Raw genomic sequence first — 16,297 nt, forward strand, 5'->3', positions numbered from 1 at the left:
TTTTCAGATCAGGGGATTTTCTCAGCAGGAGGTGGTTTCTCCATATTTAGATCCCGCAATGGATTTCTCCTCCAGGTGCTTCTTCAGCTTCTTCTTGAGCCCAGATGGAATTTTAGCATCTGTAACACCTTCTAGCAATGATTTTCCCAGATCTGCTATACACTCCGTACATCGCCTTTTGCCCTGAACCTGACTGCTACTAGTTTCATTTATTGTTCACTTTTAGGAAGGGATGCTCAGCGGCTGACCTCTATCCACACCTCTCCATGCTACTTCTGAGCTTAGAGGCATGCATTACATTCCTCACAGGTCATCTCTTTTCCAGCCTGCAGTCTCCTAGCCTACGCAGTCATTCAATTCAGTTGTTCCTTACCTTTGCTCATTCTTGTTGCTCTTCCCTGACCCTTCTCACTGTTTACTATATCCTCTTTGAACTGAGAGGTTTGGAGCTTCACAGGTGAGAGGAAACCATATACTTGTGCCACGGTATGGCACTCTTTCATCATCTACACCTTTCCTAATAATTCCTAACAGTTTATTTACATATCTAATCACTACTGAGCACCAAAACAATGCCTTCATCAAGTTAAACACCATGATAGCAGCATCTTGCTCTTGAATGGTACAGGTCACCACAAGGTTAGTAATTTCATAGGTGAAGTTCTGGTTGCTTTTGTCCCTATGCACATCACCGTGTGCGTACCTCGACTGTGCCATTTACAGTCTTCCTGTCCAGAACTTCAGTCTCACAAGGTCCTTCTGGAATTCTTTGGTCTGCCCTTGCCTTGATGCTTGGAGTAAAATAGCACCATCAGCAATCTTCCTCACCTCACCGCTTATCCTGTCTGAATATTTTGAGACTGGGGGGTTATCACTATTCTGAGAAGTCGAGGGACTAAGTAAACATGGCTAGAGTGTCCTACGCTGGACCACATGGGATTATTTACTTCCTTCCCTATTCCTTTACTAGTTATCATCTCCACTGGGCAATCCATCTTAACTATGGACATTCACCACTGGGGGCCTATTCCAAATTACCCCAATCAGCTTCTTGATTAAATTATTCCGATCAGTGACCACGATTAAATGCGATCACAAGTATATTCTGGCAATTAGGGTCCAAACTAGCAAGCTTCTGAACACCCAGGTCTCATGAAGAAGGTTAAACACTTAAAACCTTGCAGGCAGCCTGTATCTCAGCATTATAACATCAGCTGAGAACTGTATGGTCTCACTGTCTCAGAAGAGGTTTCTCGGCACCGGCTCTTTTTTTACGTATAACTTTACTGATGTCTCATAAAACACACTTTGTAGTGTGTTTTTAGCATGCAACTTTGGACATGGATGCTTGATGTTTCAGCCAAGGACTGTTGCACACATCCCCACCCCAGCAGCTTGCTCACTTGGGAAGTACTGGGTAGTGAAATTTGGCACCGCAAAATGGCAGAAGTCTCCCTGCTGTTGACACTGACCTTTACTAACTCAAATCTCTATTGAAAGCTTCAGGTCGCATGCAATATTTATCAGATGGTTGAAAAAATGCTGACTCGGTATAATCAATTCAAAGAATAAGGACGTTCTGTGAATGAAAACCTGGTATGAAGATCCATATAAACCAATTACCTCCTTTCACAGCTCCTGCATCTCTGGACAGTTGTTTAATACAGCACACAGAGGTAAGGAGCTCTGGTCACTGCGCATCCCTGTTCTTCTTAAACTAGATTCATAGCCCCTGTAATAACCTCTATGGGAAACTAGCAGAGGCCATAACAATATCAATCATGGCAATCATGTGAGAAATACTGTACCTCCAGACAAATGAACACTAACCTCAGGATGCCACAGCTTACGTATTTCACATGTAAAGAAAGATAAACTGCTTTGTTATGTGGTGCATGCCGTGTCCTGAAAAGGTCACTACAATCATCTGACAGCAAAGGGAAAACATCTCCTCTGGAAAGGTTTATCACAGGCAGCACCAAAGTGAATTACAAAAGAGAACTGCTTAAAAAGCGACCACCCCAGAAGATGGTTTTGGTTTGAATGAAAAGTTGTAATAAGCAAGTAGAAAGGGACTCCAACATTTTTCTCACAGAAATGTACATAGTACAGTGCTTGGAAGACAACATGGTGCATTGACATGCAGTGAGTTTGACTAGTGAACTTTTTACTCTGTTGATGTCAAAGCTCTTAATCATGATAAATTAGTAGCATTATCACTACTTTATGGCTGGGGAAACAGACACAGGTGGAAGTCTGGCCTGATTTTTCCAGGTGTTGGACATCTCTCCAGTCACTTATTAAGGCCTGAGCACCTCAAATGTCAGGCTGCAAAAGAATGTGCCAGGTTCCCCCCAGGAAAGCAGTGAAAAGCTTTGGAACAGAAGTTGGTACTCTCCTCTGCCCCGCTGTCTCTTTTACAAGTATCAACTGCCTGGAGATAAAGAAAGCAGAAACACTTGAATGTAACAAGCTTATTTTCTGAAGAGGTTTAAAAAAATGTATTTGTGCACAGATACATTTTCAGATATAAAGTAAACTCTTTGCCTAAGGGAAAAAAAATAGAACATACTGAAAACCTGAAGAAATGGGAACTGAAAGATGTGGTTTCTATGGTTTGTGCCAAAATAAATGACTAAATGCGATCACGTCGCGTGTGCATGAAATCAGAGATTATCCCAATAAAATGTTCTTTTTCTTCACCTTCTCCCAACACCGAAGATGAAAAGTGAAGTGAAGTTATTCAGGCATCTCATTGGATTTCTTGTGCCAAAATATATGGATCATTGCTCAGTCTTTGAGGCAGAAACAATAGCCAGAAGCATAAAAACAGCAACTAGCTTTGGATCAAAAGCCTTGGCTTTGTCTAGATTTCCTCCAAATAGTCAATGTTATTTGATAGCTTATCTCCTGACAATGAACTTGTGCTATCTTGAGCTAGATTCTCAGCAAATCTGAGACTTATCTGACTCCCAGGGCTGCAAGTAGAATTAATACGCAGCACCCTTTCAAAAATCACTGCTAAGTGGTTCAAATTTGCTGTCTGCTGTTAAATGTGGCCTATTTCTGGTGTTACACACTCCTTGCATTAAGATCACCAGGTTTACCTGATCTTTTGAAGACCTGTGTGACTTGTAAAATAAAAGAGTAACTGCTCTGCTGTAAGGAAATTATTCTTCTGACTTCCACTTCTCGAATGACTGAGACAACATTTTTAGTTCATTAAAAACGTCGTGTAGCCATTGTAACCAAAGAGTACTGCTTTATGCAGCAAATAAAAATATCAAAACCTGTTATATCCCTTTTCTCACGGTCCTTCCTCTGGTCTTATTCTTCCCATTGTTTATATATTTATCTTACAAAACTGTGTGTGTGTACTATAATTCCATGTATCTGAGGGTCATCTGTAATTAAAAAAAACCTGCTTTTTTATCTAACAATTAATTTTACTCTGAAGTATCTGAAAGAGTCACACGCACAAAACAGTTCAAAATTTTCACATGAAGAACTAGACGATTTTCTGTTGTGTCTCCTTGCTTCCCGTGCTGACCATTTGTTCCATGTCTTCTGTCTCCACCACTGCTAATGTTCACCTCCTACCTTCTTAATTGTCATTGTGCTCAATGCACGGCGCATGTGACTCAGTCTGCGACGGAGCACGCTGGGTGTGAGGGAGGAGGGAATCAGCACTGGAGTGACTAAACATCAAATTACCTGCTGGAATGATGCCACTGTTGCAAACAGAAGCTATTCTTCCTGAAAATTTACTTCCCAAGTCCTTTGGATTGTTTTATTTATTTATTTATTTATTTTTAATTTGGTAGTTTCCAAATGGCACCAGGAAAACTTAGCTGTTTAGACTGTACAGGAAAACGTACCCAGCTGTGGAAATAGATGATTTGCCTTTGTCTCAGTTTATCCCCAGGAAACCAATTTTTTTCATCCTAGATTAATTCAGCATTATGCACCATTACCTCCAGATTACTCAAGCAAAACCAGCACCAATAAACTATAATTAAATTCACTCTTTGTCACAGGCACATCAGACTGACTAAACCAGCAAATTTGCATATAGATTACCTTGCTATTTGTCTGCTTTGAAAGATTTTTCAACATGGTATGACAAAAACAGCTCCTGGACTAGCGTACACACACACACAATGCACAAAATAAATGTTATGTTCAGAATTTCTGCTCACTGCAGCCAAAGCTAGCAAGAGCCATTCCCTCATGCTGGAATCTTTTTTTTTTCTTTTCTTTTTTTTTTTTTTTTTTTCCTGAAGCTTTTAGCTTCAGAATATGAAACAAATCACAAAAGGTCTCATCCATTTCCCTGGCATTCCCCACATAATGTAGTAGACGGTGAAAGAGAAGACCTATAGGGAGTCTAGGTATAAAAATTGCCATTTTTAAATGCAAAGGATACTGCGAGGAACCAAATGGCTCCAACTTGCACACTTGCTGTGTGCAGCATGAGAAATTACTTTGTCTGTGAAGCAGAGAGATTTCTCTTTCCTCTCTGCTTCTCACCTTGGAAAGGCCAGCAGTCTCCACAGGGTGGTGGGGGGAGCCGTGCTGCTCCCCTCCCTCTCCTGCCTCCTCTGCCAGCTCTGAGCTTGGCAGAGACAGGTTTGAGGGAGGGTTTTCCTTCTCAGGTGGCTGCCCTTTCCTTTCCTCCTTTCTGCATACAGTGGTGTCTACTAAGAAAAGACCCATTTCATCTGATCTCAAAGTTAAAGGTGGAATCTTTAAATTTTTGTAAGTGTTTCCTTTAGGCTGAGAAATAAATAGGAAGAAGCTGCGTGCTTGCAGGAGTAGATGCTCCCAAAGTGCTTATTTTATTCAGGGGCTCTATTTTCAGTACGTTGAGGGGCTTTTCTCTTTTTTCTTTGAGTTTTTTAAGTTCCTCCTTTGAGAGAGGAAGGCTTGTTCAGCACCAGTACAGAACAATTCAATTTAAGAAGGTTGTAACTCACCACAGCCCAAGTAGTTACTGGGAAATAACACAGTTTTTCAAGCTTTAGTGTTGCCCCAAAGCCTAAGGATTCCTGAAAACCAAGTCCACTGGGGCCTCTGTGCCAGGCTGTACTCTCTCTCATCCTCTGGACCCAGCCACATCTGTTCTGGTTTGCTGCACAGGTCAGCTAAGGGTGACCCTGCTCTGACACCACCAGGCCAGCTGTGCTCTTTTCGGTTGGTCCCAGCTGGGCTTTCCCCTGCCTGAAAGGAGCTGATGTGAGGAAGCAGCTGCTTTGTTCAGTTGCTGCAGTTGTCCCCTGAATCATCTTGAAAAGAAACTCCTGGATAAGCTCAGCAAAGTGTCCTGTCTTTTGCTGGCAGACACTGCGATGTGCTTCTGAGTTGGTTTTGACACACCGCTCTTTTCCTCGTTATCTTGTTATGATTAATGAGCAAGCAAAAACCTCCCCATTTTAGATCTGAGCTACAGTATATACAACAGGGTGCTGGTGTGGCAGGACAAAACGGTAGGCAAGGAATACTCACAACTCATCACACTACTCTAGCTATAGTGTGTACCTATATACGTACATAAAGACACCATCCTACAGAATGGGCCTGCAGCCCAGAACACTTGTAAAACCTAGTTCAAAATACGTCGTCTAAGTGCAGCTGCCAACATCACAGGCTGCAAAACCTACCCTGGCTTCTGTCTTAAGTATGAAAGCAACCTATCCGCGATGTGTATGATCTTGTTGTTACACTAACATCAGCACCCAAGCCAGCAGCAGCTAATTAACCCAGGTGTGACCACTGAAGTTGAAATTAAATGGCTAGATTAAGAACCAACCAACCAAACAATAAAAAGCCAACAAAACAACAGGACAGAAGGAGCTGCCTGCTCATAGGCTTTGTGATTGGATGCATGCTCTGTGTGTTAGCTGGGGCAGGCACTAAGACCACAGGCTCTCTGTCCCTGCAAGCCCCTCACCTGACTGTTAGCCTAAGAGAAGAAACTGGAGAAAAAGTCCTCATCCTATTTAGAAAGATCAGGGTGAAGCAGTGTTCAAAGAAATGTCCCAGAGACATTGAGGCAAAAGCTCATATAGTTCAGGGCAGTGTCAAGACAACCTGAGAGATCTCATTCTAGCTAAAACCAAGTCACCAGTGTTGGTTACAGTTAACGATAGTTCTGGGGTTCCTCTTTCCTGCAAACTCTTGATGATTCCTTGCAGACAGATGCAAAAATGACAGAAATGCCCTGCTCATTCTCAAAATACCTCTTGCAGGCTCTTCCCTCCCTAAATGTGCAAATGACCAGGTTAGGAGTTCGCAGAAAGGAATATTGCGTTTTTTCTCCCTGACAATATAAGACAGGACCTTTGTAGGTGGTACAAATGTTACTGTTTTTAGGCTAGTTACTTGTTTAGAGGGCTCAACATTCAAACGGGGACTGGAGGAAAAAAAAGGATGTTTCCTTCAAGATGAAGTCACATTCAACTCCAAATCAGACCACCTCACTGGCCATTTGCTGCCCTTTGAAGGAACAAAAGGCATTTCCCCCGTTCTTGAAGTAAGGATGTCAATTGATTTAAGAAGTAGAGTCTGAAGTAAATAGGAGAGTTTTTCAGCTCAGTGCTCAAATCAGGGAAATTATGCCTGCTTTAAAATTCAGCAGGACTAGCACAGAAGCAAGACACTGCTGAAGTTGCTAAGTCCCTGTATTTCTCCTGCACTGTAAAGTACAAGCTGGTCTTTTGCCTCTAAGCTGGGCAATTTCTTTTGTAACATTTGAAACACAGCAGAGAAAGCAACTTGGCTGATGACTGCTCACCACTTTGAGGGAGCAGTTCCTCCGTTCCTAAGGAGCTCCTCAGGATGCTCAGAAAGCTGAGCTGAGCATCCACATTCCTCCAGAAGCACCAGGTTACCAGGATAATGAAGACAAATGTTTACCTGTTAAATCTATTGCCTTTTGCTCACTTCACCTGTCTGCAGAATTACTGTCGTTCCATCTTGCGGACTTTGAGAAATATCTCAAGGACGATGGTTTGTTTTCCTTTGACATTTCTGAGCAAGTGTCTCCCAGCAAGAGAAATATTTTCTTCTGGGAGTCTTCCATGTGAAAACAGGCAGGAACAAAATGTGACTAAATGTAATAAATGGCTTTACATCCTTCTCCACACACTTGTGTGCCACCAAACATCCAATCAGAGAAACCAACATTTAACATTGTTCTTTACCTTAGCCTACAGATCTCAAGATGTATTACAACCTCAACTCCAACTGAAGGTAAAAGAGGAAGGATATGACACTCATCTCAGCTGCGTGCCTTCAAAATGATATATATTGAACTTGAACAACTGCATGGACATTATAAGAAATACCAAAATCTCCACTGCGTCACCTTCAGAAAGCCACTCAAAGTGAGAGGTTTCCATAAACAACAGAAGATTTGAAGATACCAAAGCTTCCCTATTCTTCCTTGGCAACTCCAGCCACTGCAAAAGGTAGTAGAAGCCAAGTCTGAAGCTGACCGAGTCAGGAATCTACCAAATGCTGACTTGTGGGAATTAAAATGAAAAACAATCAGTGTAACATAATCTATTCACCACAAAGCAGGGTTGCTTGGATATAATGATCTCATCAACATGATGTTTATCCTAGCATACCACAAACACATTTAAGAAGCATCAGAGAAAACATTTTTGCTGAGTATGTTTCATACATTTATAAGCCTACTATATATAAAATTTCCCTAGTGAGCTCTTGATCTTGTTCTTCGCATCTCACGTTGAGGGTACAGTGCTAACATCACACATCTAGTAAAGCAAGTATTTTAGTCTAATGGTGACTTTTTTTTTTTGTATAAGTTCTTATTTATACCTCTTTTCACAAAAGATGGGAATAAATCCAGAAAGTTTTCCCACTCACTGTTAACAGTTAAATACGTTTCTACATACACCTCAGAAATCATGCTCTTATTCTCATCTGAATAGAAAATGAATAATTGTTATTAAATTAGTCAGATACTCCTCTGACCAGTCATTTGGTTTGGACTGGATCTTGTAACAAGATCTGAGATAGGTAGATATATACACACACACATATGATCTCAATGATTTAGAAAATCTATTTCCCCTTCTTTTTTTAAATCACCTTCTCTTTTCCTTTTTTAAATTTTTTCCACTGAGAGTTGTAGTTTTCAGAAATAATGCTCACCTGTTTATTTCAGAAGGATCATCTCTATTAAAAAAAAAAAGAATGAAGTTTCTTTCCCCCCATCGAGCATTTTATGGAGAACTTTACTATTAAAACTTCTTAGCGCTGCTAATTAGTTACATCTGCTACGGAAAACAAGTCAGAGTCTATAAACCACTTCTGCTTGGCCATGTGTAAATTAGGCTAGTAGACATTTTGAAACTGAACAAAAGAGTGCTGTAAGTGTGCAGCTACAGCTGGAAATGTGGTATTATAAGTGACCTCTGATGTGAATGTTTCCTGTACCTTTTACTGAGATGGCAAAATACCATTTTCTCATATCTTGTTTACAACACAGACTTTTAAATAGACAAGAATCAGAGAGATTATTTTCTGTCTTTCTTGTACGCAGTAATCCCACTGTATTCTAAAACCTGTATTAAAGACAGATCGGAAATAGAGCCTAGCTACTGAAGCTGCAAAGCTTCATTTCTGCTACCTGAACTATGTGAAGAGCCTGGGATTCTTTTCCTTTCCTGAGAGAAATGTGGAATTCCCAGCCTAGCTGCAGTGCCATTACCTGAAGTGGCAGCAGTGCAACATGTATTTCCATAACAGGAATTTAACGACTGTGTGAGCAGTGTCTTTTGCACTCATGCCACAACTAGTTGTGCAATAAAATATGCCACACAAAATGTCTTGCCTCAATACAGGCAAGATTTTGCATCAATATACGATTCAACAGGTATGACTACACTGCAAAAACAAACAAAAAAAGACATGAAAGTGCTGCTTTGTGTGCCATTTTTCTGGATGTGTCCAGTCACCTAAGGAGTCACTGGAAGCATACTTGGCCTTGTTCTAAAGAAAACTTTATAGATACAGTATAGATATACATCATAGGACTACCAGTCCTGTAAGCTCAGAAGATTCTCAAAGTATGCTGCTAATCAAGAATGAATTAAAGAAGAAAAAAACATGATTTTGCAGGAGGTATTCTGTCTCGTAAGGGTCCATGGACCTTGAAACTTAAATACATTTGCATATACAGTAATTTGTGTATCATAATTGCAGAACTTATTTTTCTTGTATGTTTTTGTTGTACATTTTCTCTTACCTTTAGGACAAAGCAGTGATCTGTAGGTGCCTTATATTTCACTTTGTGTTGAGAACCGTAATAAACATTCATATTCTCAAACTGAATGAAGCATGCCAAATCCCGGGATGTCTACAAACAAAAACCAAGCACAGCATTGTTAGAACAAATTAAATTTTGATGTGAGACTCAATAAAGGAGTATCTTCAAGTGTATAGTGCTGATGTTTTTTTACTTTTTTTTTTTAACTGTTACAAAGTTGACTACAGAAAGAAGAGTGTGTATACTTCAACATTTGGAAGAATGTCAGTACAGATCAGGAATAATATATAACAGTGTAATATTTTGATGTTTTTCTGGTTTTGTTATGCTTTATTGCTTTGTGTGGAGATTTTGACTTACGGCTAAAAAAAAAAAAAAAAAAAAAAAAAGGAGGAGACCATAGTAAGAAATAATTTTTGTAAAAAGATACAGGCCTTGCAACCACACCCTTACAATTCTGATTAGAAAATGATGGCCTGGGGTTCTAAATTGAATTGGGAGCTTGACTCTCTTTGATATATGTAACAAATGTTCCCATCAGAAAATGAACACACATTTCATCTGCTTTGCTTGGAATCTTCTCAAATTTCCTGGCAACATTCCTGTTCTGTTTATCATAACATTTACTTATTCACAGTATGTTGCTTAAGTAACAAGGTTTCTGTTACTGGCAGACTTTTTTTTTTTTTTGTGAAGAATTCTGCATACAAAGCATACCTTTTGCAATCCTTTGAGTGGAAATGCAGAAATGGCTATGTCATATGGTCACTGTTGGTTAAACTGAGATATCAGGAAGTTGTGAAAACAAAACAACAAAAAAAATGAAAACAACCCCTCATTTCCTCTAAGAATGGGGTTATATTTCCACATATGATGGTTCTTCTAGGTTGTTTTCACTCTTAGTGCTACTTTCACTACAATATGCCCTTGAGTTGGATTTATTTATGCTACTGCATTTATAAACTGAGTTTGCAACTAAGATTTTTGGGGGAAACACTCCATTTGGTATGTAGACCTGGCTTCTCTCTCCCCCATCTCTTCTGAAGTTCATTTCAGGGATTTTGACATTGAGTATATGAACCTAAGATCTTCTGACACTGCAAGTTCCCAAACATGCTCAAATATATGCAGTATGATAAGGAGTTTCCTTTCCCTTTAGGAACCAGGTCATGGCAATTAAAACCAATTATGAATGCAGTTGTTATTTTCTTCTAAGAAAGAACAAATTTTCATGTAAGGCACAAAGACACTTATTGCTAATATTTCTCCAATGTTAATATGACTAGATGAAACAACATCATTAACAGAAACATTTTAAATTTATATCTACAATTCCAGTTCTGCAGTTTTGTGGCCCTTTCCATTAACAACACGTTTCTGAATGGTATAATTAGGGTAACACTGAAGAAAGAAATGAAGATGATAGTGCTGACTGGTGTCTGTTTTTTTCAGCAACAACTACAACAAAAAAAAACACACTAAAGGCATGTGTATAAAATCATCTGGAAATGTCCCTGTATTTTTATAAGTTTGCCCTGTATTTTACAGCCAGCATGAAGTGCAAAAGGTATGCCAGACTTCTTTGCTTTTTTGTAACACGTGAAAACACGATTACATGATGAATTTCAAACCAACTGCAGCAGCAGCAGATAGTATTGCCCACCAATAGTTTGTTTCTGTACCTCAGTGAAAGGGATCACTTCACCCACACTGAATGACTACAGCAAGTTGCACACTCTTCTTACCACCTTGACATGGGATGAACTCTCCTAATTTAAGGGCTTTGACTGAAAATCTCTATGAAATACTGTTGCAGTGTTTTCAGATGTTTAGCACTCTCAATGCATGCTGCTCACCTAACAGAGACTATTGTTTCCACAAAGAGACACGTACCTGAACCTCAGCTCTTCCAATAGCAAGTCCAGTGACTAACTTAAATCACCATTAAGCATTGATTTGGGCTAACAGACTTGATACTCTATGCAATGGCTGAGTCATGGACATATGGAACCTTTTGCTGAAGCTGTTATAGAACCAGGAGCAACAGTTGATTGTGGTACCTTCTTAAAGAGCTGTGTCTTTTTCCTAAATAATTTGAGTAAAGGTCCTAAGTCACTGTGAGTGACTGGCTGAGTACAGTTTTTAACAGTGGCTCAGTTATAGGCAAGGTGGTAGAAAGGCTGCAACAATCAGCAGGCAATGAAGTGTTAAAATAAAAGAACTGTTCCAAGGTGAAGGTATGGCTCAGTCCTCAGCTTTTATGGAGTTCATCATCTGGAAAAGGAAAGCACTTTCCTCATCTGTACTATAAAGGAAAGTCACTAAAACAGGCATCACTGGAAGATGAAAAAAAGGTTGGGTATCTATAAGTATACGCATGCCCTGCTTAGGCACTGTGCTGCTGGCTATCCTTGGAGGCAAGATACAAGGAAAGTATCCAAATGGACTTTTCATTTCATTATTCTTATACTCTTTCTACGTTAAGTGCCTTCCACTTAACAAGATTGTGCTAGATGACTGGAGAACTGAAAACTGTTATCTCAGGGTCAGGTAAAGTCACATTAAATTGCTGTAAAAGTAGCAAGGTAATCTAGGTCTGTATTTCACTGAGATTTGGTTATAAACACAGGTCACTGGAACAGTGACACTTTCTTTAGAAGCTATCTTTCTTTTTCCTTCCTTTGCAAATTTAGTCAGGGAATAGCAAAACAGTTACGTTTCACCACACAAATCATAAGAGTAAAGCTCCATCCTCAACATCAGAATTTTCAGTTGTGAAGCATTAGCAGAGCTGCATGTGATAACAGAATTGGTTTTCAAAATATATATATAAAAAAAACACAAACACCAAAAACATTAGTTTCAGAAGCCACCATTTTCCCTCATCACAGTGGAAACGAGAAGCCAGCTGTTCTCTTGTGCAACATACCCAGGACCACTTTGCTTCTCCAGTGTTGGCAATTCAGACTCTAAATATTATGCAATACTAGATGTCAGTACATTTGATTCTATCAGGTGGATGTTTCTGTCTCAATTCTTTATACTCAAAGGGTAGTCTTAAAATACTTTAAAAGCACCACACTTTCTCTAGGTGAAGATCCCTGTAGGAAAAAAACCATGCCATTTCTGCATGCTGGTTATTGGCACAGGAAGTTAGCATTCAACAAAGTCAGATTGTGCATTTTTTGTGATCAGAAATTAGTTTACTTCAGAGTTTTTTTAAAACTACCACAGGGAACAGTGAAGTACTTTAGCAACATAACACCAACTGAAAGATGCTGTGCTGTTTTTCTTCCCCCTACTGATTTCCGGAGGAGTGAAATTTCTTTAATGCTTTTATCTCTCCATGGAAATCAAAAGGAGGGAAACGTGACAGGATTCAGCGACTACATTCTAATATTTGCACAAGTGGTGCAGACAAAGTTAAAAAGCAAAACAAACAAACAAAAACCAGCAAAAAAGCCACACTCTCAGATATGGCAGGCAGTGCTCTTAATATGTCGCCTTGGGAGTTCTTCACTTTCACCTCCATGAATTGTTTTATTCCTAAAAGTATTATTTGGCTTCCTGACCTTGGTTTTTCCTTTGGGTACATAATAAATTCCAGAAGCTCGTAGAAGAAAATAACGCCTCTTCCAGGACTTTTTTCCATCTTCTTTTAAATAAAGGGCTCCTTCAAGCTCTGGCACAATGACAGATGCCCCACAAAAGCTTTCCTGTGCAACAAAAATAATATAATTCAGAATAAATGGATTTAAGCACATCCCTACTAATAAATAGCAGAAAAATACTCCCTTGAAAAATAAAGACATTTCCTGTGATAGTAAACATATTAACATGAGGAATTCAGTTACCAGGGGGATAAACACCTTAGATAGGCAAAGGAAACTTTTCCAAGCTAATGTGGTAATTCAGACATGCAAGCTGGATGCTCACACCGGAAAAGAAGGCTTGCAAACCCTCCATTCTCTAAAGGGTCAAGGAAAAAAAAAAAAAAAAAAAACTACAAAAAAGTTTTAAATAGATATAGATTTACCCAATGAAGGCAATAAAACAGAATGCTTGATATTGCTGCTGTTGCTTTTTCTCTGTTGCTGTACGTATAGGTTCTGTAGAGAGAATCTTTAGAGATCGCTTAGAAGAAAAATCCCCCTTAATGATCACTTTCACTTCTAAATACATGCTAGCATTTGCAACACTCTTTAAACAAATATACTTCACTGTTTGCTTGAAGGGCCTGGTGATGGGCAATTTTTAATGCCAACACTCTTGTACACTTAATATTTTGGTTCAGATTTTACCAGGACTTCTGGTTAACATCTATTGCCTTCGTGATGATGCAGTGATTTTAAAATAGAAATCCTCAGGCACCCAAGAAAGGTATTCCTTTCCTGATCTTTTACCAAAATGCTTTCCAGGAAAACCGTGATAATCTTTCACAAAACTTCAACATAACTCTGGATTTTTCTCTCACAAATCATACAGCTGAAGTAAAACTTTAGCAGGAAAGGCAGAAGGCTGAACAGACTTCCTGAAAAAGTGCAAAGGTTCTTTTTCTGTTGCAGTACAGCTAATGATTTGAGGTAGTGAGAAATAGTTTCTAACACAAAATAGAATTGTTTGCTACTGATCAGTCTTCCTAATACAAAGTCACAAAAGCTGACCTAAGGGTGTGGCACAGTTGTTTCTTATATTTGTGTTTGCACAACATTGCCTTGATTGGTAACTTGTTATTACCCTTTGTAGAAACGCTAAGCACAAACATTTCTTTGCATTGCGGTCTGTAACAATAAACCCATTCTCCATCATTTAATTTCTGATAGGGTACAAACCCTGCATTTTTAGTGGTGAGCAGCAGATGCAGAGGAAAAGCCAAATGTTAAACCTTAGACACAAAGCTGCTGTTAGCAACCATCACAGAACTTCCTGTTGTTGCACTTCTGCCCACAAAGAACTGAACCCTGTTGTTACAGAGCAGATGCAGACGGTGGCAGAGTTTTGGTGACAGTTACAACTTCAACCTAGAAAGCTGGCTTACCTCCAGTAAGGCCTCTTTGTTTTTATCGTTCATTTCTTTGCTTTCATTCTTCCCTTTGTTTGCCAGGTAGAAATTCTGATTAAGGCACAAAAGAAATGGACGTTGTTTATAAAGATAGCAATACAACAAGTAACTAGATCACTACAAACTCATTCAATAGTTATTCAGTCTTCTGATACCGAGTATGCATGCTAACAAATGTAGGAAGCAGTTGCATATGAATTCTTATAGAAAACCTCTGTCACCTTTGCCTACTGATGAGTTTTGACTCTTCATTTCGAATATAATAGAAAAGTAATTCAAAATTACTTTTGGCTATGTATTTACAGCCTCACAAAATTTAAAAACACCTTTGGCTGTTTCTCTGGATCAATGGGTTTGATTTTATCATTCCCATTTTCACCGTTTCCTATATTATTATGGTAGCAGAGAACATAATATTTTGCATGATGATATAAGATGAAGAAAATGCAACACCAAAAGGCTAGAAAGCATTTTTCCTAACAACCAAATTTGATAATTTTCATGCTTCATATCTAGCACTGAATAGACTCAGCCCTTCATTTTTAATACCAGTGGTCATGTGCAAAGCGTTTCTCAAAAATTACTACTTTCCACTTCTAATCCCCCTGCTCATGTCCTGCAGGGTTTTTGAAACAATGGAAAAGGTATTCAAAAATCAAGAAGAAAACAGCGTACGTAATGATTATCATGTTATCTTGGCACAAGCTCTCCAGACCACTGAAACACAAGCCTATACTTTGAAACTAGCCCTCCACCTCTGTGACAGTGGCTACGTGAAGCTGCAGCTGCCCTCAGAGGACCCAGTGCCATCCTGCCCCTGCAAACAAGGAAGCACAGCACCTCACGCACAGTTACCAGCAAAAATAAATTCACCCACTGGTAAACAGCAGAATAATTTTGCATCCATTTGCATTGTACAAGGCAGAACTTCAAGCTTTGGGAAGGTAGCTCTGGAGAATGCTAGGCTTTGCATGCCACAGCACATCCAGTGGCTTTGCTCAACAACAAGCATGGCAGAGCCCCTGGCTGCCTGTAGATGGTGGGGTAGTTGTGAATGAAGCAGGCAGATGGATCATGGAGTTAAGCCATGCATCAAGCAAAACCTGGATCCATGGGCCTGAAGTCAGAATGATAACGCTCAAAGTGCTTGTGTTTTATCACCTTCTAAACAAAAGTACAGAAAGAACAGGAGCTTGGATTTGAAAATCACCTCATGTGATTGTGACAGTCACCTCATGTGCATGTGACAGTCTTACTGATTTCCCTGAAAATAACCAAAAAGTTAAGTTTGCAGGACAAAGGGCATAAAACAAACACTTTTTTTTTTTTTTTTTTCCTCCAGGAGACAGACAAAAGAGTAAAACACCACAAATTTTTGAAAGCTATCTATTTAAAAATTACTCCTAACTTTGTAATTCGGCAGCCATATAGAACTGCTGAACAACCAAGAATCTGTCAGACATCTTTTCTCTCCCCACCATTTTTTCAGTGAGATACACGTCTCAAGATTATGAGAATGTGGCCATGTATTTACATGGCTAGAAATCAACAAAGAGTAAACTACAACACAAATGCAAAGCGTTACTGAAAAACAAAGGAGAAACATATACATGAAGGAACATGCTGTTCCTACACAATAAGAAATACACAGACAAGTAGCAAACCTACCCTACCATCATAACATGTTTACAGCAACAAGATTTATCTGCCTTTTCAAACAACCACATCTTCTTTTTCAAGCAGTGCTGTGAAGAACGGTCTGCCAGAAAGCAAGCCTCATAGCAGATGGCTTTTGGAGGGGCACCAAGAGAGGAAGAGGTGTGGATGATCTCAAAGGCAGTTCTTAAAAAATGCTTTATTAAAAGTTCACATTAAGTCAGGCAGGGGACATCAAAACCACAGCCATGTTGCAATTTGGCCTATGCTGATGTCTGTGG

General features: G+C 39.4%; 1 protein-coding gene across 1 annotated transcript in view; it reads right to left on the minus strand.

The window, feature by feature from the left end:
- APBB1IP (amyloid beta precursor protein binding family B member 1 interacting protein) overlaps positions 1–16,297 on the minus strand; it is a gene marked incomplete at its 5' end in the record, with an annotated part of 47,835 nt that overhangs the window by 11,118 nt on the left and 20,420 nt on the right. The window contains 3 exons of the mRNA XM_084281347.1: positions 9,278–9,388; positions 12,871–13,014; positions 14,337–14,411. Of these exons, the coding sequence (XP_084137473.1) occupies positions 9,278–9,388; positions 12,871–13,014; positions 14,337–14,411 (330 nt within the window). The remainder of the gene's footprint in view (positions 1–9,277; positions 9,389–12,870; positions 13,015–14,336; positions 14,412–16,297) is intronic.

The sequence above is a fragment of the Netta rufina genome (assembly GCF_964035555.1).
Source record: "Netta rufina genome assembly, chromosome: 2".
Lineage (NCBI taxonomy): Eukaryota > Metazoa > Chordata > Aves > Anseriformes > Anatidae > Netta > Netta rufina.